This window comes from Ovis aries, chromosome 1 (assembly GCF_016772045.2).
Source record: "Ovis aries strain OAR_USU_Benz2616 breed Rambouillet chromosome 1, ARS-UI_Ramb_v3.0, whole genome shotgun sequence".
Lineage (NCBI taxonomy): Eukaryota > Metazoa > Chordata > Mammalia > Artiodactyla > Bovidae > Ovis > Ovis aries.
In genome coordinates, this window is record NC_056054.1 from 77,271,702 (window position 1) to 77,297,098 (window position 25,397).

The 25,397-nt window shown below is 35.9% G+C and overlaps 1 protein-coding gene across 2 annotated transcripts in view; it reads left to right on the forward strand.

The window, feature by feature from the left end:
- The window catches only part of AGL (amylo-alpha-1, 6-glucosidase, 4-alpha-glucanotransferase), an 82,366-nt gene that overhangs the window by 46,379 nt on the left and 10,590 nt on the right, over window positions 1-25,397 (forward strand). For both annotated transcript variants that reach the window (XM_012176992.4, XM_060412040.1), the window contains exons 22-31: window positions 1,836-1,972; window positions 2,216-2,349; window positions 3,231-3,406; window positions 7,081-7,183; window positions 9,351-9,576; window positions 10,751-10,862; window positions 19,597-19,732; window positions 20,986-21,098; window positions 22,204-22,415; window positions 23,724-23,821. In XM_012176992.4, coding sequence (XP_012032382.2) covers window positions 1,836-1,972; window positions 2,216-2,349; window positions 3,231-3,406; window positions 7,081-7,183; window positions 9,351-9,576; window positions 10,751-10,862; window positions 19,597-19,732; window positions 20,986-21,098; window positions 22,204-22,415; window positions 23,724-23,821 — 1,447 coding nt within the window. The remainder of the gene's footprint in view (window positions 1-1,835; window positions 1,973-2,215; window positions 2,350-3,230; window positions 3,407-7,080; window positions 7,184-9,350; window positions 9,577-10,750; window positions 10,863-19,596; window positions 19,733-20,985; window positions 21,099-22,203; window positions 22,416-23,723; window positions 23,822-25,397) is intronic.

Consider the following 25,397-nt stretch of genomic DNA (forward strand, 5'->3'; position numbering starts at 1 on the left):
AACAACCTCAGTTCAGTTCAGTTCAGTTGCTCAGTCTTGTCTAACTCTGCGACCCCATGAACCACAGCACGCCAGGCCTCCCTGTCCATCACCAATTCCCGGAGTCCACCCAAACCCATGTCCATCGAGTCGGTGATACCATACGACCATCTTATCCTCTGTCATCCCCTTCTCCTCCTGCCCTTAATCTTTCCCAGCGTCAGGGTCTTTCAAATGAGTCAGCTCTTCACATCAGGTGGCCAAAGTATTGGAGTTTCAGCTTCAGCATCAGTCCTTCCAATGAACACCCAGGAGATTACTTAAATCACACTTAACCATTTCACTAACCTTTCTCTTCTCTAACCCAAATTCCCCTTCCCTACTTCTTGTAACAATAATATCTTAAATTTATATATTTAACTTTAAATGTTCAAAACATGCTTATTGTACACAATAAAATTAATTAAATTCTAACTAACTAAATAAATTTATTTGGAATGAAGTCAGTGAAGCCAATATAATTTTAAATTACTACCCTATTAAGTGATGGAAAGAAGTATTATTGTTCTAGCTATCTGTCATTGAAATAACAGTATGTTATATATACATAGAAATTCTTTGCAACCCTATGGATTATAGCCTGCCAGGCTCCTCTGTCCATGGGATTCTCCAGGCAAGAATACTGGAGTGAGTTGCCATTTCTTCCAGTGGATCCTCCTGACCCAGTGATTGAACATACTACATCTCCTACACTGGCAAGTGGATCCTCTTACCACTGAGCCACCTAGGAAGCCCCAAAATTTCTACGGCACAGTGGTAAAGAATCTGCCTGCCCATGCAGATGACTTAAGAGATGCAGGTTCCATCCCTGGGTTGGGAAGATGCCTTGGAGTAAGAAATGACAACCCACTCCAGTATTCTTGCCTGGAAAATTCCATGAACAGAGGAGCCTGATGGGCTACAGTACATGGAGTCACAAAGAATTGGACACGACTGAGCACACACACACACACACACACACACACACGTGCATAGAAATTCTAATATTTCCAATTGAGTGGTACTTGAGGATATGTCTGTATACATCATTTTGATACTTCATTTAGTTCCAAGTACTTTCTGTTATGGTCTTCCCTGATGGCTCAGCAATAAAGAACCCACCTGCCAAAGCAGGAGACAGGGTTCTATCTCTGGGTCAGGAAGATGCCCTGGAGAAGGAAATGGTGACCCACTCCAGTATTCTTGCCTGGAAAATTCCATGGACAGAAGAACCTGGTGGCAGGATCCAATCCATGAGGTTGCCAAAGAGTCAGACAACTTAGCAACTAAACAACAACACAAACTCCTGTTATATTTCAAAAATTCTCTCTAGAACAGACTTTATTCTTAGTATCACCATAGGTGATCTTGCTATCTCTGAGGCCAGTTCTATGATTTTTCTTAAATCTTGCTTGAATATTCATGAATCTACTACTTTTCAACTGTGAAAAGACAAACATCAGTTTTCTGCCCCTAGATGCCTTAGGATAGGGAAGCTGTGCCAACTGCCTTTGAATATTGTAATATTAAAATTCAAAAGAGCAGGACCAACCCAGAAAACAGGAATCTTGGAAAGCTCTGCATAGCTCATGTGACCGACCACAGTCCCCGTCAGCCTGTCTTTATATCATGGTTCAAGGCAGTGTTGCCACACTTACCTCCAGTCATGGGAAGTGCCACTGAGGATTATGCTGCTCTTGTATCTAGCTGTATGTATACTCACCATCAATCACTGGAGACTAGCAGGTCGCCAGACTGTGAGAGCAAACTGCCTCTGCCAGTGATTAAATTGGTATGATATTTCTCTGAATTTTCAGGATTAATGTCCGTATTGGCAGAAATAAGACCAAAGAATGACTTGGGGCATCCCTTCTGTGATAATTTGAGATCTGGAGACTGGATGATTGACTATGTCAGTAACCGACTTATTTCACGGTCAGGAACTATTGCTGAAGTAAGTAAAGCTATATTGTCCAAAAAAATAAAAGGTGAGGAGCACAGTAAGAAATATATGTTAACATATACGTTTATGTTGTTTTCCAACCTGAAACATTTTCTTCTCCATCATCTTTCAGTTCTTATAAGTGAAAATCTGGTGAATAGATTGCTAGATAGTACAGTGGCATGTTTAGATTTAGCTTTCAAATCCAAGCCTATAAGCATACCAAATTAACTTTTTAAATTATTTTTATAACAGGTTGGTAAATGGTTGCAGGCTATGTTCTTCTACCTGAAGCAGATCCCACGTTACCTTATCCCGTGTTACTTTGATGCTATATTAATCGGTGCATACACCACTCTTCTGGATGTAACATGGAAGCAAATGTCAAGGTATACCCAGCAAAGCTTGAGTAGATAGGCATGTTTGTGTAGAAGCCACATACAGTCAGTGTCTGCACTCTTAAGAAGACCAAAACATCAAGAATTGTCATGCATGCATACAGCTGAAAAAGTTAATAAGTGGGAATAAAATGTATTAACATCCCTTAATCTGAAACACACAAAAACAGACTTAGATATTAAAATCTATTCTATAAAGCTAAAAAACATGTTGATGGAAATTTTAATTGCTTGGTGTTATCTCTATACCTCGAGTTGTTAAGCTAATGGATAAAATTTTTTAAATCTACACATACTATTTTTTTCCAATTTTTTACTAATAGAAAAAATATTCTGCTATTATTATAAATGAGATATGCCTTTATTAGTGAATTTCCCTGAGTGAAACCACAGGCTGGAATGTACCACTGAAGAGCAGCCAAGGCAATTTGGGCATAACTTCAGAAAGGATAAAACTTCAACACTACCATTTTTTTTACAATAAACATTTTACAGCCAGCTAGATAGAATACTAGGTGAAATGAAAGCAGTTCTGAAACCTTTACCAAATTTAAAATTCTGTTTAACTGATTTTAACATTGCTATACATTTGAATAGAGAAACTTTTTGAAGAGAAAAAAAGAACTAAAATAATACTGCTAAAATTTTTTGAATCAATAGGCATAAAATCTCAGGTATGCAAGATGAGTAAGTTTGAGATCTAATGTACAACATTGTGGTTGTAAATAACAATTTGTATTGTGCCCTTAAAAATCTGTTTAAAAAAGTAGATTCTCAAATTAGGTGTTCTTACCCTAATAATTTTTTTTGAATAAGTAATAAAACTTTTAGTTTCTACCCGTAACACTTTGAACTCTATAACTTTGTTGCAGCTTTGTTCAGAATGGTTCTACCTTTGTGAAACACCTTTCCTTGGGTTCCGTCCAAATGTGTGGAGTAGGAAGATTCTCTTCTCTGCCACTTCTTTCACCTTCCCTTACGGATGTACCATGCAGGCTGAATGAGATCACAAGAGAGAAGGAGCAGTGTTGTGTGTCTCTAGCTGCAGGTAAGAAATTGTGTACAAGATTAAAATGTGTAAGTCAGTATTAGGAAAATTATAAAGAAATGATTATTTTTAAAAACTCATGATGTTTTCCAAGATTTTATGTTACTGGTTAGTAAAATTTCACAGGCATACATTTATAAAAGTAATAACAGTGCTATTTAAGTATCACTGTGTACCAGATATTTATTTATGTGCATTTTTTATTGTGGCCAGTTAATCCCTTTCTTCTGCATGTGTATTTTTTCCAACTCATAACATTTTGCATTTTTCAATCAAATCTGTTTTACTACCTTTCCCATTACATTATACTTTTTTCCCCCAGTATAAAAAATTTACCCAACCTTGTAATTACCAAGAGATCATGTGAAGATCCTCTCCAGGTTACGAAACACAAAACAAATGCAAATAATTTTTATTATGTGTCTAATTGCAATTAAATGCTTCCAACTCCGTTAGCATCTTTCCTGAAAGTATATTTAAAACCCAAGTCAAGTAACAGGTATAATTCTCAGCAAAATTGGCTTATGGTTTCTTTTTAATAAATTTCAAGCTATTTCTAAAAAGTATTTAATATTTGAGTCCACTGAAGTTTAGAACTTCCAAACTAAACTGAGAAATACCAGTTGCAGGATGAAAAGAACAGTATTGTCTACGTGATTGCCCCTGTTTACCCTTAAATTTGCATTCACTTCAGTTCAGTTCAGTCACTCAGTTGTGTCCGACTCTTTGCAACCCCATGAATCGCAGCACGCCAGGCCTCCCTGTCCATCACCAGCTCCCGGAGTTCACTCAGACTCACGTCCATCGAGTTGGTGATGCCATCCAGCCATCTCATCGTCTGTCGTCCCCTTTTCCCCCTGCCCCCAATCCCTCCCAGCATCAGTCTTTTCCAATGAGTCAACTGTTCGCATGACATGGCCAAACCAATAAAAATGACCTACTAGGACCCAACACCTAAAAAAGAAATTAACATTTCACTTAGAAGGATTATATGAACCTTCTGAATGTTTTAATTATATAATTGTGTTTTAGATTTTTCACCCAACTATTTGATATCCTTCTGGTACTTTTCCCTGTGAATCCGTAGCAGATGGTCATAAAACTGAACAAGAACATTGTGGAAAAAATGCAGAAGTTGATTTTAAAGCCTATTGTGTAGAAGCCTATTATATAAAATAGTGATCTCAACATTTTTGATTATCCGCTTCTGTTGTTAAATACTCCCAAAATAAATATATTGAATATTGAGATCATAAATGATATACTCATATGCTATTATACTTGGTATGTTTACATATCATGTACAATATAAAACAAAAAGAAAAACTAAAAATATAGTTTATAAATATGGATAGAAGTTCTGGTATTTCTAGCATCCTAAAGGAGAGTTTTGTGTATTCTGTATTAACAATATATAGGGCTGTATACAGATTTGCAGATAGATTTCTTGGTTTCATTTTTAAATGATACAAAGGCCAGGAATACCTTCCTTTTCTGACAGTGATACAAAATATGTGTATAATTTTAAACTTTTACATTAATTGACAAGGTAGAAATTATTCAGAAGATGTATGATCTGTAAGTCATACATTCTGAAAGGTCAAAAAGTTAATACAGGGCTTCCCTGGGAATCTGCCAGCCAGTGCAGGAGACACAGATTCAATCCCTGGTCCAGGAAGATCCCACATGCCACGAAGCAGCTAAGCCCATATGCCACAACTACTGAGCCTGTGCTCTAGAGCCCATGAGCCACAACTGCTGGAGCCTGCGTGCCCTGTAGCCCACGATCTGCAACAAGAGAAGCCACTGCAATGAGAAGCCCATACACCGCAACTAGAGAATAGTCCCTGCTCACTGCAACTAGAGAAAAGCCTATGCCGCCACTGAAGACTCGGCACGGCCAAAAATAAAATTAATCAATTAATTTTAAAATGTTTCAGTGAATACAGATATTTCCACACATCTATGCTAGAGGTTTTAGTTTTGACTTTTTAACAAGAGTGCCTGTACTCAGGGCATACCAACTCAAACTTACCCTTGGATCTGTCTGTACTTATATTTTATGCCAAGTGTTAAGTGGGTTAAAGTACCAGGAAATCTGTGCAATATGGAGTACTATATATATATATATATATATATAAAATACTATATATATATATTCACTGCTGTCATCAGTACCATCATCAACCATATATATAAACTGTATGCCAACCATGTATGTTTGTGTTCAGTTGCTCAGTAGTGTCTGACTCCTTGCCACCACGTGGACTGTAGCCCACAAGGCTCCTCTGTCCATGGAATTTTCCCGCCAAGAATACTGGAATGGGTTGCTGTTTCCTTCTCCAGGGCATCTTCCTGACCAGGGATCAAACCTGCATCTCCTGCTTGGCAGGCAGATTTTTACCACTACACCACCTGGGAAGTCTAACTGTGTGTAAACAATATAAAACTGTTTAGGGAAATTTTATACCACTATTTGGGAGAAAATATAGAAAGAAATGTCTGATGTTATCTTTAGTTCTGATCTTTTCCTAACCGAAGAAAATAATGTCTTTCTCCAAGGTGAAGACCTAACAAACAGGAACTTTAATTGTGAAGCATTGCCAATATTTTTCCTTAGTCAAATTCTCTCACCTCTCAGTTTACGTTTTATAATTAATCTTTTATTTCATTCATCCGATACATTTTCTTGGTGATATATACCAGTTACAGTTTTCAGTGATATAACTTGGCAAATAAGGTTAATGAGGTTTACCAGAAGACAAACAAAATAATGTCAGATAGTGATAAGTGTTTAGAAAATAGTTACAAATGAATGCTGTGAACATTTTTTTATGATCTGAGTTTTTCTTCCCTGAAATTTCTGTTACATGTATACTTTAATGCAGTTTTTTTTTCAGTGAAATGCTAATTTCCTTTGCTTTACTTTCCTGCTGATTGTTGCATATAACAATTGTATTTGTTTTCACATTTCATAAGAAACCAAACTCAACATAAAAGTAAAATTTTATATTTTATCTATGGTCATTCTGTTTTACTTCCTGCATAAAGGCTGCAGTTACCTAAAGTTTTCAAGTGATTTAACATCTGAAATCCTTGTTTTCACCTGTAAAAGCTGTTTCTAACAAACTGTGACACTTTTAAGTAGTTTTAAGTTAATGGGAAATTTGATAATGAAGTAATAACCCTAGAGCAATAGATCAATAAACATGCAATTATTTGTCATTAAGGTAATCACCCCATATTTAGATTAATTTGTTGCCTTCAAACTGAAGGTAGAACCTTTTAAAATATATCATTATTACTATATTGAGTGTTTCTTCACGTGTTAAATATTTGACCTCTGATTTTAATCTTTAATTTGCTAAAAGAAAGTCTGTGTTTAAAAACTCACACATTCTAACCAGTTCAAATAAGCATCACTCTTTAGCACAGATTCTTAGTCTATTTTGAGTGACAGATTCCTTTAAGAATCAGATATGATTATGGAACCTCATCACACAAAAGTAGACATAAGAATAACCATTCATTCTGAGATAATTTTAAGAGAGTTTGCAGACTCTTTTCACCTCCTCCCTAACCCTAAAGTTTAGAGCAGCTCAATCTATAGTTGTGGAGTTCATAGGCTTGTGTATACTGAGGTTAATATATTACTCTGCTGTGTTTTCTGTTAGGCTTACCTCACTTTTCTGCTGGTATTTTCCGCTGCTGGGGAAGGGATACTTTTATTGCCCTTAGAGGTCTACTGCTGATTACTGGACGCTATTTGGAGGCCAGGTAGGAAATCTTTAAAAAGTTGCAGTGCAAATTTATGTCTTAGTGTTTTTCAGTGCTCTTCAGACCTTTCTTATTCATCTATTCTCAACATTTTGTAGGTAGGCATGTTTCCCTGAGGTGTGATTTTTATTTTATTTGTTGTGTGTTCATTTAATAGGATCATAGAATTTCAAAGGTGTGACAGTCTTTAAAGTTACCAAATTCTAATACTTCACATTACAGATCAGGTTATCTTCAGCATTTGCTACTTTATTTCAGGAAAAACTAAGAATTGTGTAACCATGTTACAAACATTGCTCACTAAAGAGTAAAATGTCTGTGCCTGAATTAAATATAAGAATGCAGATGAGTTTTAGGTAAAATTGGAAAATCTTCCATTTTTTGTTCTTCCATAATGACAGAGTCCTAAAGAGAATTATAATATCAGGTTTCCTTCTTTTTAGTGCAGACCTCATAACCTCCAGTTTTGTGTTTTCTAGACTTAAAATGGTGTTCTCTATGTCACAATACTATAAATAAATTTATCAAAGGTAAAAAAGAAAGGCTCTACAGCAGTGTTGTATAGTGTTTGCTAAATCAGTATTACCATCATCTGACAACTTGTTAGAAAAGCAAATTCTTGGTCCCTGAGCTGAACTCCCTGAGTCCAAACCTGGAGGTGGAAAGGCAGAGCTGACAGATGGGAATCTATGCTTTTGCAGGGGCTTCAGGTGATTTTCAGTGGCCTACGACTGAAGTTTGAAATCACTGCTCTACAAGTTAAAACCTGTAGCAAAAAAAGCATTTTTTTATATATTTTTGTTTTGATGTCACCTGTTTTGTATGATCTATGAGCTAAGAATGGTTTTTACCTTTTTAAAGAATTATTGGAAGAAGAATGCATGATCACACTATGTAAGGTCAACAAAGCCTAAAATATTTACGTCTGGCCTTTTACAGAAAAATAGTTTGCCTACCCCTGATCTAGAAGATTTCCCAGAAGATAATACATTTGTTAGAGTAGTACTAACTACTATAAATTATAAGCCATTAAATTTCAAGGGCTTTTCATAAACAAAATTTATGATCTTCTGATCTTATATGGGTGTTCAAGAGGCAATTTTCCACATGGTGATTAAGGGATATAGCCGCCTTTATCTGCATGATATACAATCTTCCAGGACCTCTGGGCTCTCTCCCGTCAGCTGGCAGAGAGGGAAAGAGAGCCTGGGGAAAACACTCCTGTTCCATGCAGTTAAATTTTTTTTTTTTCTGGAGAATGCCGTCATCTGGTTGGGACCTTTAGGAAAGCCATTTTGGTGGACATATGGCTGTCTCTGCCACAGATAATTCTGCTTCCACCCTCTGCAGAGATGTTCATGGACCGAGGACTTTTTACTCAACTTCCATGTGTATGACATGTTCTGGATAATTAAGACTGCTAGTATTCTGACCTTTTATTAATTGGAAGTGTCACTCTCCACACTAACACTTTCGTACTGCAGAAAATAAAAAAGCTCCTTTTATACAATTATTTAAGAGAGCGATATTACCTGATACACAGAATTAATTAAATTTCTAAATGGTTTTAGCAAAAAATAAAAAAACTTTAAATGACTTTTCCAAGGACTAGGACTTAAATCTCAGTCTTCTTAATTCTCAGTTTCATGCTCTTTTTAGAATGCCATGCCATCTTACAAAGTTGTTATTTGGTATATGATGGTAGAATAATATGTTGAAAGATAAAGTATTCTCTACAAGTTTTTGAAAATGAATTATGTCTTTCAAGGTCAGTTTTTACCTTTAATTTTCTTATATGTTTGCTTTATTTTTGGTATCTGCCATTTAAGATAATAAAATTCCTGTTCTTTTGAAATACTAGGGATTTCAAAAGTAAAATCTAGAGTTATGAGGGACCTTAAAAATCACCTGGTCCCAAACTCCACAGATAAAAAAAAAACTCTCCAAAGGATAAGTCATACAGATTGTTAGAGAAAAAGGCAAGGCGAGGATCAAGGTTCCTGACTTTTAATTCAGTGCTTATTCTATATTACGACCACTTTCTGCATGAAAATACAAATAAATAAGAGAAAATAAGAAAAATTATTAACACCCAAAATGACTTTTTTGCCTTTAGTTTTTTAAGTGATTTTCATGTCAAATGATTCACCTATTTCTGTTGTTTTAGGAATATCATTTTAGCATTTGCCAGTACCCTGAGACATGGCCTCATTCCTAATCTCCTGGGTGAAGGAACTCACGCCAGATACAACTGCAGGGATGCTGTGTGGTGGTGGCTGCAGTGTATCCAGGACTATTGTAAAATGGTTCCAAATGGTCTGGACATTCTCAACTGCCCGGTTTCCAGAATGTATCCTACAGATGACTCTGTTCCTTTGTCTGCCGGCACAGTGGTAAAGATCATCTCTTAAAATAATTTTTTCCTGAATAAGTTTACTTTCTAACATAAAAGTACATGTAATTAAGAATCTGAGTCTTACAATTCTTCAAATATTGGTATTTATTTTGCACCTGCTGCTACTGTGAGAGACTGCAGAGATGACTTACTCTTTACTTAATGAGTTTGCAACACGGTAGAAGAGGTGATATGTATTTATTAATAATACGATCATTGCAAAAAGAAACATATGGGAAGTGCCTCTTTTAGTCTCATGAAAGAGAGATGATCTCTTAGTAGATCTCAGGGAGGACTACAGAAAATAATTAAAGTTTCACCTACACTAACCTCAAAAGGTGAGTAGGATTTCATCAGAGATGAGGGAAATTATGAGAAGACATTAAAGATGAAAAGAATAATAAAAGCACAGGGTGGATTGAAGCACAGCTTAGGATATACTGCTCCATCTAGTGTTTGGCTTTGTGTGTAGGGCACCTGCCAGATAGTAACAGATTGTGGAAAGTAGGGGCCAGCCTTGGCTACCAATCCAGGGAGTTCAGAGTTTATCTTATGTGCAGTGTGGAATGGGTAAACATTTGTGTATGTTTCCCCCAGTCAAGAATGACCAGGATATTGTGCTTCTGCCACATCTGACCTGCATTTATGTTGCAGTTTACTTGGGGGGAGGGCTTCTAGACTACCTCAGGGCTAGCTCTATGATGTTTATATCATGAAGTGTTTGAAGAATATTTGCCCCAAAATTTTTTAATGTAAACATATTACCATTTTAGTATATAATTTGTCTCCATTGCTGTGTATGTGGATGAATTGGAACAATGCCAGTTTAAAACTCGGATTTCTGCATAATAAGCTGGATTTGTTTATTAGCTGACCTGTTTACTCTAACAGATCACAACTCACAAGATTCTTTTTCATGTATCAGCAGAATTACAGATTATTTCATGTCACGAAATTTATAGTTAAAACTACAATATGTTAAATGTTCACATGCAAAAGGTCTGCTGTATTATATGATGTATAAAGGCTGCTTCTTTCCCCAGTCCCACCCCTGATCCCTATTTCTTCTTTTAAGGGAAAATATATGTTTTCACAAAACTTCAGTTGTAGAATTCGGGAGAAGATAAGAAAAATGTAATTTCTAACAGAGGTAACATCCATATTTCAAACAGGATCAACCATTGTTTGAAGTAATACAGGAAGCTATGCAGAGACACATGCAGGGCATACAGTTCCGAGAGAGGAATGCTGGTCCACAGATAGATCGGAACATGAAGGATGAAGGTACATAACTATTTTTTTTTTTTTTTGGCCGTGCTGTGTGGCATGTGAGATCCTAGTTCCTTGACCAGGGATTGAACCCTCACCCCCTGCAGTGGGAGTACAGAGTCTTAACCGCTGGACCACCAGGGAAGTCCCATGAAGGTACATAACTTTAGGTACATAATAAACATTTAATGATGAGATGAAATTAAACCTTGTAATTGTTCATTTATTCAACAAGTATTTTATTTGTGTATAAAACTTCAGAATATAATCATGAAAAAGGTTAAGAGTTTCTGATCTTGCCAGCTTAGTTTTAGTTTCCGGAGGAAAAATAAAATTTTATATCCTTTGTCAGCCAACTTTGAAAGCACCAAAAACCAATTTGGTGCCTACATTTATAATCATAATAATAATTGCTAACAATTGAATGCTTACTGTGTGCTAGGCATTGTGCTAACTACTTTACCTATGTTATTCCCATTTAACACTCCTAGGAATGTTGCGGATGAGTTTCATTGGTCTCGTTTTTATTGATAAGATGGCTGAAGCAGAGTAGCTTGCCCAGACTGTACAGAACTGCCAAGTGGCAGAGCTAGGATTTCATCCATAGTTTGTCTGCCCTTGTAATTTGGGCTCTTATAAAGAGGTTTATTTGTATTCAGAGTTAAAATCAATATACATTTTAACATCTATGAAGTTCATCATATTCCGATTTCTATGGCACATACTCATCATCATTAGCTGATGCAAGGCTAACAATTTATTTCATTTTATTACCCATTCCCCTTAGAGGTATTCCAGTGGGGTTTGTTGTATACTAATGTACTCTTATGAAATACACATTTCTTTAAGCACAAATAGTCTTTTTAACTTTTCAGTTTTGAAAGAATTGGAGACTGATGTAAAATTATAAAAATGATGCATGAGTATCCTGAACCCTTCGTCCATCTTCCCCCAATGAGGACATCTTATGTAACTGTAGTGCAATATCATGATCAGGAGATAGATATCAGTATAATACTGTTAATTCACCTATAGAACATATTCCATTTTTACCAGTTTTACATTAACTCATTTGTGTGTGTGTGTACTTCCGTGCAATTTTATCCCATGTATAACTTCAGGTAACCACTGCCACAGTCAGGATATAGGACTATTCCATCACCACAAAGGTTTCTCCTGGGCCATCCTTTATAGTCACATCAAACATCCTTGGTCTCTGGCAGCTGCCAGTCTGTTCTACATCTCTATAGTTTTGGCATTTTGAGAATGTAGGTAAATACAATCGTATCGTATGTAACCTATAATATATATATATGTACATAAGTTATATGTAGTATGTAACCTATAGTGTATGTGTGTATATATATATATATATATATATATATATATGGTTACATATAATGCCCCTTGAAAACCATCCAAGTTGCTGCATATATCAATATTTTATTACTTTTTACTGCTAAGTAGTATTCCCTTTTATGGTTATGTCTTTCATCTTTTGAAGGACATTTGGATTGTTTTCATTCTTTTGACTAATACAAATAGAGTTCCTGTGAACATATACAGGTTTCTGTGTAAATATAAGTTTTCATTTCTCTAGGAGAAATTCCCAGTCAGTTCAGTTCAGTCATTCAGTCGTGTCCGACACTTTGCGACCCCATGGACTGCAGCACACCAGGTCTCCCTGTCTGTCCCCAAATCCCAGAGTTTACTCAAGTTCATGGCCATTGAGTCAGTGATGCCATCCGACCATCTCACCCTCTGTCGTCCCCTTCTCCTCTCACCTTCAATCTTTCCCAGCATCAGGGTCTTTTCAAATGAGTCAGTTCTTCCCATCAGGTGGGCAAAATATTGGAGTTTCACTTTCAGCATCAGTCCTTCCAATGAATATTCAGGACTGATTTCCTTTAGGATGGGCTGGCTGGATCTCCTTGCAGTCGAAGGGACTCTCAAGAGTCTTCTCCAACACCACGTTTCAAAGGCATCAATTCTTCGGTGCTCAGCTTTCTTTATACAACTCTCACATCCATACGTGACTACTGGAAAAACCATGGCCTTGACTAGATAGATCTTTGTTTCTATGTAATGTCTCTGCTTTTTAATATGCTGTCTAGGTTGGTCATAACTTTTCTTCCAAGGAGCACGTGTCTTTTAGTTTCATGGCTGCAGTCACCATCTGCAGTGATTTTGGAGCCCAAAAAAGTAAGGTCTGTCACTGTTTCCACTGTTTCCCCATCTATTTGCCATGAAGTGATGGGACCACATGGCATGATCTTAGTTTTCTGAATGTTGAGTTTCAAGCCAACTTTTTCACCCTCCTCTTTCATTTTCATCAAGTGGCTCTTTAGGTCTTCTTCACTTTCTGCCATAAGGGTGGTATCATCTGCATATCTGAGGTTATTGATATTTCTCCTGGCAATCTAGATTCCAGCTTGTGCTTCACCCAGTCTAGTGTTTCTCATGATGTACTCTGCATATAAGTTAAATAATCAGGGTGACACTATACAGCCTTGACGGACTCCTTTCCTATTTGGAACCAGTCTGTTGTTCCATGTCCAGTTCTAAAGTTGCTTCCTGGCCTGCATACAGATTTCTCAAGAGGCAGGTCAGGTGGTCTGGTATCCCATCTCTTGAAGAATTTTCCATAGTTTGTTGTGATCCACACAGTCAAAGGCTTTGGCATAGTCAATAAAGTAGAAGTAGATGTTCTTCTGGAACTCTCTTGCTTTTTCAATGATCCAATAGATGTTGGCAAATTGATCTCTGGTTCCTCTGCCTTTTCTAAATCCAGGTTGAACATCTGGAATTTCACGATTCATGTACTGTTCCCAATAATCTGGGTCATATGGTATATACATGATTTGTTTTATAAGAAATTGCCAGACTGTTTTCTGAATTGAGAAAGTAGGGAATACCACTAGATCATTCAGGTATGACCTAAATCAAATCCCTTATGATTATACAGTGGAAGTGACAAATAGATTCAAGGGATTAGATCTGATAGAATGCCTGAAGAACTATGGACAGAGATTTGTAACATTGTACAGGAGACAGGGATCAAGACCATCCCCCAAAAAAAGAAATGCAAAAAGGCAAAATGGTTGTCTGAGGAGGCCTTACAAATAGCTGTGAAAAGAAGAGAAGTGAAAAGCAAAGGAGAAAAAGAAAGATATACCCATTTGAATGCAGAGTTCCAGAGAATAGCAAGGAGAGATAAGAAAGCCTTCCTCAGGGATCAGTGCAAAGAAAGAGGAAAACGACACAATGGGAAGGACTAGAGATCTCTTGAAGAAAATTAGAGATACCAAAGGAACATTTCATGCAAAGATGTGCACAATAAAGGACAGAAATCGTATGGACCTAAAAGAAACAAAAGATATTCAGAAGAAGAGGCAAGAATACACAGAAGAACTATACAAAAAAGATCTTCATGACCCATATAATCCCGATGTTATGATCAGTCACGTAGAGCCAGACATCCTGGAATGTGAAGTCAAGTGGGCTTTAGGAAACATCACTATGAACAAAGCTAGTGGAGGTGATGGAATTCCAGTTGAGCTATTTCAAATCCTGAAAGATGATGCTGTAAAAGTGCTGTACTCAATATGCCAGCAAATTTGGAAAACTCAGCAGTGGCTTCAGGACTGGGAAATATCAGTTTTCATTCCAATCCCAAAGAAAGGCAATGCCAAAGAATGCTCAAACTACCACACAATTGCACTCATCTCACACGCTAGTAAAGTAATTCTCAAAATTCTCCGAGCCAGGCTTCAACAGTACATGAACCGTGAAATTCCAGATGTTCAAGCTGGATTTAGATCAAATTGCCAGATCAAATCAATGAGAGATCAAATTGCCAAAATCTGTTGGATCATCAAAAAAGCAAAAGAGTTCCAGAAGAACATCTACTTCTACTTTATTGACTATGCCAAAGCCTTTGACTGTGTGGATCACAACAAACTATGGAAAATTCTTCAAGAGATGGGATACCAGACCACCTGACCTGCCTCTTGAGAAATCTGTATGCAGGCCAGGAAGCAACTTTAGAACTGGACATGGAACAACAGACTGGTTCCAAATAAGGAAAGGAGTCCATCAAGGCTGTATAGTGTCACCCTGATTATTTAACTTATATGCAGAGTACATCATGAGAAACACTAGACTGGGTGAAGCACAAGCTGGAATCTAGATTGCCAGGAGAAATATCAATAACCTCAGATATGCAGATGATACCACCCTTATGGCAGAAAGTGAAGAAGACCTAAAGAGCCACTTGATGAAAATGAAAGAGGAGGGTGAAAAAGTTGGCTTGAAACTCAACATTCAGAAAACTAAGATCATGCCATGTGGTCCCATCACTTCATGGCAAATAGATGGGGAAACAGTGGAAACAGTGACAGACCTTACTTTTTTGGGCTCCAAAATCACTGCAGATGGTGACTGCAGCCATGAAACTAAAAGACACGTGCTCCTTGGAAGAAAAGTTATGACCAACCTAGGCAGCATATTAAAAAGCAGAGACATTACATAAAAACAAAAATCCATCTAGTGTAAGCTATGGTTTTTCCAGTAGTCATGTATGGATGTGAGAGTTGTATAAAGAAAGCTGAGCACCGAAGAATTGATGCTTTTAAACTGTAGTGTTGGAGAAGACTCTTGAGAGTCCTTCGACTGCAAGGAGATCCAGCCAGCCCATCCTAAAGGAAATCAGTCCTGAATATTCATTGGAAGGACTGATGCTGAAAGTGAAACTCCAGTACTTCAGCCACCTGATGGGAAGAACTGACTCATTTGAAAAGACCCTGATGCTGGGGAAAGATTGAAGGCGGGAGGAGAAGAGGACAACAGAGGATGAGATGGTTGGATGGCATCACTGACTCAATGGACATGAGCTTTAGTAAACTCTGGGATTTGGGGATAGACAGGGAGACCTGGCGTGGTGCAGTCCATGGGGTCGCAGAGAATCAGACATGACTGAGTGACTGAACTGAACTGAACTGAGACTGTTTTCTAAAGTGGTTGTAACATTTTGCACTCCCACCAGCAAACTGGACAGATCATATCTCCACATCCTTGCCAGAATTTGTGGGGTTTTTTGGGGGGTTTCTTTTTTTTTTTTTTTTAGCTATTCTGGTAGACATCTAGACCACTATATGTTGTGTTTTTGATTTGCATTTTCCTATTAATAGTATTGAACATCCGTTCATGAGCTAATTTACCATCCCTACCCCTTCTTTGATGATAAAACCTGTTTTATCCCATTTCTAATTGGATTGCTTGGATTTTTTTTACTATTAAGTATATGTGGTAAAATACATGTTTACCATTTTATCATAAAATACATTATTTTAGCCTTCTTTAAGTGTATAGTGCAGTGACTCTAAGTATATTCACACTGTTTTTCCACCATTACTGCTATCCATCTCCAGAACTTTTTGTCATCCCAAACTGAAACTCCTACCCAGTTAACAGTAATTGCTCATTCTTTCCTCCCCTCAGTTCCTGGTAATTGCTAATCTGTTTTCTGTCTCTGTGAATTTGATTATTCTTGGTACCTCAAATAAATGGAATTACATCATTTTTGTGCTTTTATGTCTGGCTTATTTCAGTTAACATTGGTATATCAGAGCTATATATACTATACTTTCATGCCCTTTGTTTAAACACTACCACATTTTTTTCCAGAATTACTGCACCAGTCTCTATTCCCATTACCAACCAAAGTGTCTTCTGTGCCCCCAAGCCCACCAACATCATTTGGCATTATCTAATGCTGAATATGGTTATAAAACCATATATAGTTGTTTTTACTTGTGATTCTCCTGTTATTAAATTTGAATATTTTCTCATATGTTTATTGCATCTTTGGAAAGTTTCCTTTTATATAAACTGTTTGTTCCTATTCTATACCTTTATTCATCTTTCTTTTGGCATTCTGATATTTTTCATGTTGTTTACCAGGAGTTTTTGGTTTACTCTAGATACTTGTCCATCATTAATTTTAGAATTATACAGACCTTTTCCCAACTTATCTATCATATCCTTCCCATATTTTATTTCAGAAATCCTACCCAACCTTCATATCACAAAGATAACCTCTCACATTGACTTTTATTAACTCTGTGTGGTTTTGCATTTTACAAATATTTTTTAAAGAAACAATTTATTCCACTTTAATCCATTCTATTTTTGTTCCTGCGATTCTTGTTTTTATGACCTATAGCTGTATTAATTTTTCACATCTGTACTCATTTCCTTGTTAAAATCTATACTGACCCCTTAACAGATTAAGTAATTTAGTGGTGTATGCACCTCTCCCCCAATCCCTGTTTGATATTATCTAGATGAAATTTCAGTTTGAATTGTTGTGACTATTCTTCGTCTTTTCCTTGGTTATTGCTATTTTTAGGCAACAATAAACTTTGATGTATAATTTGATCATCTTTTCATCCCGTCTGTTACTATATCCTCCAAGATTTATTTCTTTCCTTATTAGAAGTAATCAAATGAGCTTATTTATTTATGTTAATATATGAAAACCTCAGAACAATTCCTACTACTACAGCATCTACAGCATCTTGCTGTAGTTATTTTTATTGTTGCTATATGAATATTTTTATTGTTGCTATATGAGTATTGTTAAAGTTGTAATTTGCATGTCAGACACAATTTCCCAACCGAACAACAGCAGTTTACATGTCAAACCCACCAAGGCCTTGAATGACTGGCAGTATTTTTGTTATGCCCTCATATTTGAATGACAGATTAGACATAAATGTTTTTTTCTTCAGTGCTTTAGAAAATATTATTCTATTGATGTCTTACTTCCAGTATAGCTATTGAAAGTTTCATGGACCTATATCTCATTCATGGAGAAGGAAATGGCAACCCACTCCAGTGTTCTTGCCTAGAGAATCCCAGGGACAGAGGAGCCTGGTGGGCTGCCATCTATGGGGTCACACAGAGTCGGACACGACTGAAGTGACTTAGCATACCTCATTCTGTTAGAAGTGATTACTCTTTCTTTTTTGAAGTTTTAGAACCATCTGTTTGTCTTAATTTGGGATTTTACTCTAACTTTTCTTATCTGTTTCATGTGGTCCTCTGTGAGCCCTATTGATCTGAGATTTACCATTTCTTTTCACTTTCTGGGGCTACTTTTGTCTGGGTATCTTCTTGTCTGTTTCTATCTCTACAGCTTTTCTTCTGTTGTCTGCCTTTAACCACTCCTGCTGCCTTTGGAGAATTTTTCCATCTTGTCTTCCGTCTTACTAATTTCACTCTTAGCTATATCCATCTACTACTTAGTCCCTTTATTATCACTTTACTGTTTTCCTTATTTCAACTATTAAAAATTCCAGGCCTAACACCTCCACTTAGTCATTTTTAATGTCTTTTGTTCCTACTTCATGTTAATAATATCTTGCTTATGTTTGAGGATATTTGTTTTGCTTATTGTGTGCTATGGATACAGTAATTCTGTTTCATGTGAAATATGTTACTCATCTCATCTAGTCATTAGATTCCTCTGCTATGGAAGGTTTGTCTTTTCCCAATAAGCTCATATTCCCTTGATTATTAGTTCTCTGTAGCAGTCTTCTTAAGTTGTAAAACAACAGCTTTAAGAGCCAAGGTAAAAGAAAAGTCCAGAGAGGCTGGTCATGTCTCACCTGTTTTCATTAGTTTCTCCCAAACATTATGTGAGTTCTTCACATCAGTACCTCACACATACTTCTCTGTAGTTTCTCCAGGGTTGATTATGGAAAAGGCACCAACAGCCTGGAATACTTTGGCAGCTCATCAGGAAGTGCAAAGACAGATTTTCTATTCACTGTATGCATTTGAAACAACCTGTTCATTCATAGTCATTTTGACCCGTGTACCTTTTTGTGTGCATTCTTCTGACTTTGTGGCCAAATCTCTGAGATTTAGTCACTAAACATTGACTGTCTGGTTATTTAGTATCAGGTAAATTAAAAAGCTCTTTGCCTTTGTGTATCACTTGACAAACATTTTCCAGAAACTGGTACCTCTATTCCTAACTCATAATAGAGGAAATAGGAACAGGAGGTAAAAGGAGCTTGCCCAAGGAGGTGCATCAACCATCCATTAATAAACATAAGGGAAGCATTCAATCTCACCAGTACTCAAACAAATTTATATTAAAGTAGATCATTGTGTGTGTGTGTGTGTATATATATATATATATATACACCACATCTTCTTTATCCATTCATCTGTTGGTGGGCATTTAGGTTGTTTTCATGTCTTGGCTATTATAAATAGTGCTGCTATAAATATTAGGGTATCTTCTTGAATTGAATGTATGTATCTTCTTGAATTACAGTTTTCATCTTTTCTGGATATGTGTCCAGGAGTGGAATTACTGGATCATATGGTAGTTCTATTTTTAGTTTTTTAAGGAGTTTTCATACTGAAATGAGCCAGTGAACAGTTTTGAACATGAATGACATGACCTATCTTGTGTATTAAAAATATAGTGGCTGCACCAATTTACTTTCCCACCAGTATTGTACATGGGTACCCTTTTATCCACATCCTCTCCAACATTTGTTATTGGTAGACTTTTTGATGATAGCCATTCTGACAGGTATAACATAATACTTCATTGTAGTTTTGATTTGCACATCTTCAACTTTTAAGGTATTACCAAATTGATCTCCAGAGTAGTTTTCCTAATTTATTATATTCCTTTTAAATTTTATAAATGATTTATTTTTATTTTTAGGTTTTAATATTACTGCAGGGGTTGATGAAGAAACAGGATTTGTTTATGGAGGAAATCGCTTCAATTGCGGTACATGGATGGATAAAATGGGAGAAAGTGACAGAGCTAGAAACAAAGGAATCCCAGCCACGCCAAGGTAGTGTTTATTTATAGTGTTTATATAATTATATCATTTGTAAAGTGATACACTTATGGGATCTTTTATTCTATTAACCATGAAGTGTTCTTCTTAAATCAGTCAAAATTTTCCTTCCTTCCTCCCACTTCCTCTTCCCCGTACTCCTTTCTCTCCCCCAATATACACATATACAATCCTCTTGATATGTCATCAGGTAAAGCTATCTGTTCTCTTCTGGATGTTCTCATGGATTGATCCCCTACAAGCACCTCAAAGGAAAGTTTTATGATTCATTATCCCCATGGTTAAGACATTTCTTTATAGCCTGAAGTATTTTCACTGTTATAAATACTTCATTATTATTATCTCTTATAAATACAGAAAACAACCAGTTGTCCTGTCTTTTATTAAATCCTTTCACTTTCTAAATATTTTCCCTTTAATTTTTTAATCTTTTATCTCATCATTTCTTTTTATTATTTTAAGTTCTTACTATAGTATCAAGTCTAAGAAACTATTTTCTTATCCAGATTTTATCTTCAATCAGAAATGTCAAAAAAATTGTTAAATAGAAGTTGTCATTATGTATTTTGCATGTTCTTTTTAAAAACCTGTTTATTTTGATGATTTATTAGATCTTGAACTTTCCTTTCATTTTCCTTAAAAATGAGCTTTCAAATTATGATGCTCACCTTCCCTGGCTTTCTGTAGTCCTATATCCTATATTTTCTATCTTTTCTCTGGAATTCTGTCTCAATATTCTTTGATTCCTACTTCTGCCTTTTTCCAGAAGCTAACTCCTTTTACTCCATAATCTGTATTCTACTTCATAGAATTTTTTAAAAAATAAGATGCTAAACAATCCAAAAGTAATAAAAGGAGAAATTTCTTATATATGCCACATACTTCCTATAAAGTAATGGACTTTCCTGGTGGCTCAGACGGTAAAGCATCTGCCTTCAATGCGGGAGACCCAGGTTCAATCCCTGGGTTGGGAAGATCTCCTGGAGAAGGAAATGGCAACCCACTCCAGTATTCTTGCCTGGAAAATCCCGTGGATGGAGGAGCCTGGTAGGGCTACAGTCCATGGGGTCTCAAAGAGTCAGACAAGACTGAGTGACTTCACTTTCCTTTCTTATAAAGTAAGGATTTTTATAGTCATTTTTATAATGCATTAGTTATATAATTCTTCAAAATTATTTTTATGAATGCCTTTTAAATAGTTCTTTAATTACTCATTGTCACAGAGTAAAATTTATTTTTAATTTTAGAGATGGATCTGCTGTGGAAATTGTGGGCCTGAGTAAATCTGCTGTTCGTTGGTTGCTGGAATTATCCCAAAAAAATATTTTTCCTTATCATTATGTTACAGTGAAAAGACATGGTAAGCTATTTCTTTTGTTTGCAAAGAAAGTCCAATACTGTCTATATGTTTAATCTACATAATCATCATGTGACTCAATGAACTGCTAAGTCACTTCAGTCGTGTTCAACTCTGTGCCACCCCGTAGACGGCAGCCCACCAGGCTCCCCCATCCCTAGGATTCTCCAGGCAAGAACACTGGAGTGGGTTGCCAGTTCCTTCTCCAATGCATGAAAGTGCAAAGTGAAAGTGAAAGTGAAGTCGCTCAGTCTTGTCCGACTCTTAGCGACCCCATGGACTGCAGCCTACCAGGCTCCTCCGTCCATGGGATTTTCCAGGCAAGAGTACTGGAGTGGGGTGCCATTGCCTTCTCCGGACTCAATGAACTAGTAAAAACCCTTAAAATTAAAACAAAAGACAAACCATTAATTTACTAGTATGAAAATTGTAACAAACCTGATTACTAACTATATTTTTAAAGCAACTTTGAATTAACATATGAATAGCCTCATACTTGTTTTTTTTTTCCTTGGTATGACTATGATCAGGTCGTTTTTGTTAATAATTATGAAATCTTTACATCTCCTTTTTTCTGGAACAGTGCTGTCCAATAGAAATATAATTTAAGCCACATACATAATTTAAAATTTTCTCGTATCTATATTTTTAAAAGTTAAAAGAAACAGGTGAAATTAATTAATGATTATATTTTCACTAACTTAGTATATACCAAATATTATTTCAACATGTAATCACTATGAAATTATTCACAACTGTTTTACATTCTTTTGAGGCATACTGTGTCTTAGAAATACGGTATATATTTTACACTTCTAGCATGTCTCAGTTCAGACTAGCCTCCTTTCAAGTGCTCAATAAAGGTAATTTTATCAATAGTAAGAGTGATCCAAAGACAAATGATCTGGGATCATTTGTTGGAGTCTAATCCTTTTTCAGTAATAACAGTGAAAGATAATTTTTAATTTCTGGCTAGTGTCCTTCAAAAGACCCTAACACTTTTCCAAAAAAGTATATAATTTATTGACTAAATATTATTCTTCAGCTTTAACTAAATGTATGAGTTTCTCTGAATGCTTAACACTACCAGGTCTTTTTAATGTTTCAGGAAAGTCTGTGAGAGTCTCATATGATGAATGGAACAGAAAAATACAAGAGAACTTTGAAAAGTTATTTTATGTGTCAGAAGACCCTTCAGATGTCAATGAAAAGCATCCTAATCTGGTGCACAAGCGGGGCATATACAAAGATAGCTATGGAGCATCAAGCCCTTGGTGTGACTACCAGCTCAGGCCAAATTTTACCATAGCAATGGTTGTGGTGAGTAATTTGCTTTGTTCTTTTCAAAGTTCAAAAATGTTATGATAGGGTTTATTTAGTTCTTTATTCTCATTTGTTCTCAAATTCATTGAACTGTTAAAAAGTGAGTTATTTACTAGCTAGTTTTATATGGTCTTTTCTCACATCCAAGTACTGACCAGGCCCAACCCTACTTAGCTTCCAAGATCAGAGGAGATCGGGCGCATTCAGAGTGGTATGGTCATAGACCATATGGTCTTTTCTAATGAATAAAGCATAACGCCCTTAACTATCACATTTGATGTCAAAAAATAGAAAATAATGGGTTATGACTAATGAAGTTCTTCTCAATGTTTTTACGTCATAACACATAGGAAATGATGATTTTTAAAAAAGGAAAATGATGATATTTGTACAGCACACTGGGTGAAATGGATTAGGTTGCTGCCAGATCCACCCACTTCATTGAGCCCCAGACCCCACCCAGCTGTGGGGAAAGCTGAGGGCGTCTGTTTCTCAGCACACCTGTGCCATGCCTCAGCTCACTAGTTGGAAACATCTGGACTAATGAACTAATATGAGTAGCTTCAGTTCACATTCTGCTTTTTGCTGTTGCTGTATTGTTCTAATTAGTTCTGTCTACTCAAGAATGCTCGACTCTCCTTTTGTATCTATACTTTAGTCTAAAAATAAAGTACAGTGAAACAAAGAAGGTATATGTTCAACATCTGTGTCCAGATGGTGCCACCTTGTCAAAAAGAGTATTAAATATTGTATTATTAATTATAGTAGAATAAAAATACAAAAGTACATAAAGGTAGCTTTGGTTCAGTGTACATTGATTTTATTTAACATTTAAATTTAATGTGGATTTTTAATCACTTAGTCATCTTTCTCTCCTTCTCTATATCACAAGTAAATGTGCTCATACTATTCCAGTGCATATCCTTCTGTGTTTCATTATGACACTAAAAGCGAAAAATGAGTTCCAGGTGAACTTAAAGGAAGATAATGTAAATCTTATGTTCTGCCTTCATTGGCGCTACGGCAACTTCCTTTTGGAACTAGTCAACTTTCTTAAAGTGACACAAGGAAACAATCACCCCAAACAGCTTTCCTAGCCTCTAAGGCCAAGATCAGTGCTCCCAAGTCAGCCTGATAGAATTAGTTCTGATTAGACATCTACGCTTGATCTTCTGGACCAGCACTGTATTTTTAAAGTTTTCATTATTTTCCAAGTTTATAGTTTTTTTTTTTTTCTAATGTGGGTAGACACTAATTCTTCTGTGATCTCAAAAAGTTTGTATATTTGTTTTTAACATTTATTAGGCCCCTGAGCTCTTTACTACCCAAAACGCATGGAAGGCCTTGGAGATTGCAGAAAAAAAATTGCTTGGTCCTCTTGGCATGAAAACTTTGGATCCAGAGTAAGTTATAAGTATTAAGAATGTAGTTCATATTATATTTAATGTATATTTATATTAAATTATATTAGTATTGGCATGAAAACTATGAATTCAGAGTAAGTCGAAATATGGGTGTTAAGAATGGTGTTGATATTTTATTTCATCACATCATAATTTTTTTTGCTTATCAATTAAAGTTGCATTCAAACTGAATTTTTAAAAATACCTTCTGTATCTTCATTAAGGGGCTCCCCTACTAGCTCAGTGGTAAACAACCCACCTGCCAGTGCAGGAGATGTGAGCCCCGATCCCTGGTTCAGGAAGATCCCCTGGAGAAGGACACCAACCCACTCCAGTATTCTTGGTTGGAGAATCCCATGGACAGAGGAGCCTAGGGGGCTACAGTCCATGGGGTCGCAAAGAGTCAGAAACGACTTAACAACTAAACAGCAACAACATCTTCAATAATCATCAGTGTTCAAAGTAGGCTTGTCCTAAATTCAATAATCAATAAAAGAATTTTAACTTTATAAAACTAAGATGTCATATGAATATTTTCTAATGCCTATTTTTTTCTGATCATAAAAGTCATATATGATTATTATAAACATTGGAAGCATAGATGTATGGTTTCCTCAGAGACAATATTTATTTTAGAAGTTGTTACTCCTAGTAGTTCCTCCTATAATTCTAAATAGTATGTGTTTGTAGCTATTTCTTGATTCCTTTAAATATTAGATGTTATTTGCTTACTTCTTGTGATGACAGATCACATCACTTCTTTTGATGACAGATTTAACTGTGTCGTTATCTCGCCCTGAACCCTTTCCATTTTCTCTAAACAGTATCACTGTTTTTATTTAAGCCAATGAATAATTTTGTTTTTATGATTAAACGTTTATCTCATTTTGCATTTCTTTTCTCTTCCAATTTTTATTTTTTCTTGAGTTCACAATGATGTTTCTATTTTCCTTCTGTTGTTTTACTTTAAAATTTGATTCCCATCATCATTTGCTTTCTGTTTCATATGTGAGAGATTCCCATTTTGTTGTAGCCTTACCTTTGTAGATTTTTCCTAACGTATTGTTTACTCATTTCTCTCTTGAGATGCAAAATTTTATATGTGTGAACTTATCTGCATTCTAAAGTACTCTCAATGTTTTCTGAGGTTGTAAGAACCACTGGTCAGAACTAAAACCCACAGAAAAAGCATGTGATAATGTCTATCTATCTTACTAAAAGAAAAAAAGCAATAATTTAATTAAAGAGAGTATAGATAACTATCTTGTATTAAATATTGCAGTGTTTGTAACTTTGTTCAGTTTGTAAAAATGTGTAATTATATTCAGTTGCTATTTATAATCTGGCAATCTACCAATTTTACTTAATTTTAAAATAACTTAATGGAGAAGTTTAAAAAACAGCCTTTCTAATATATAATAATTAGTAAAACTTTATCATTAATATTTACTAATTCAAATTATTGTGTGTATATTTTAATTGTTATAAGTATATTAGGGGCTTTCCTTGTGGCTCAGACAGTAAGGAATTTGCCTGCAATTCAGGAAACCCAAGTTTAATCCCTGGGTCGAGAAGA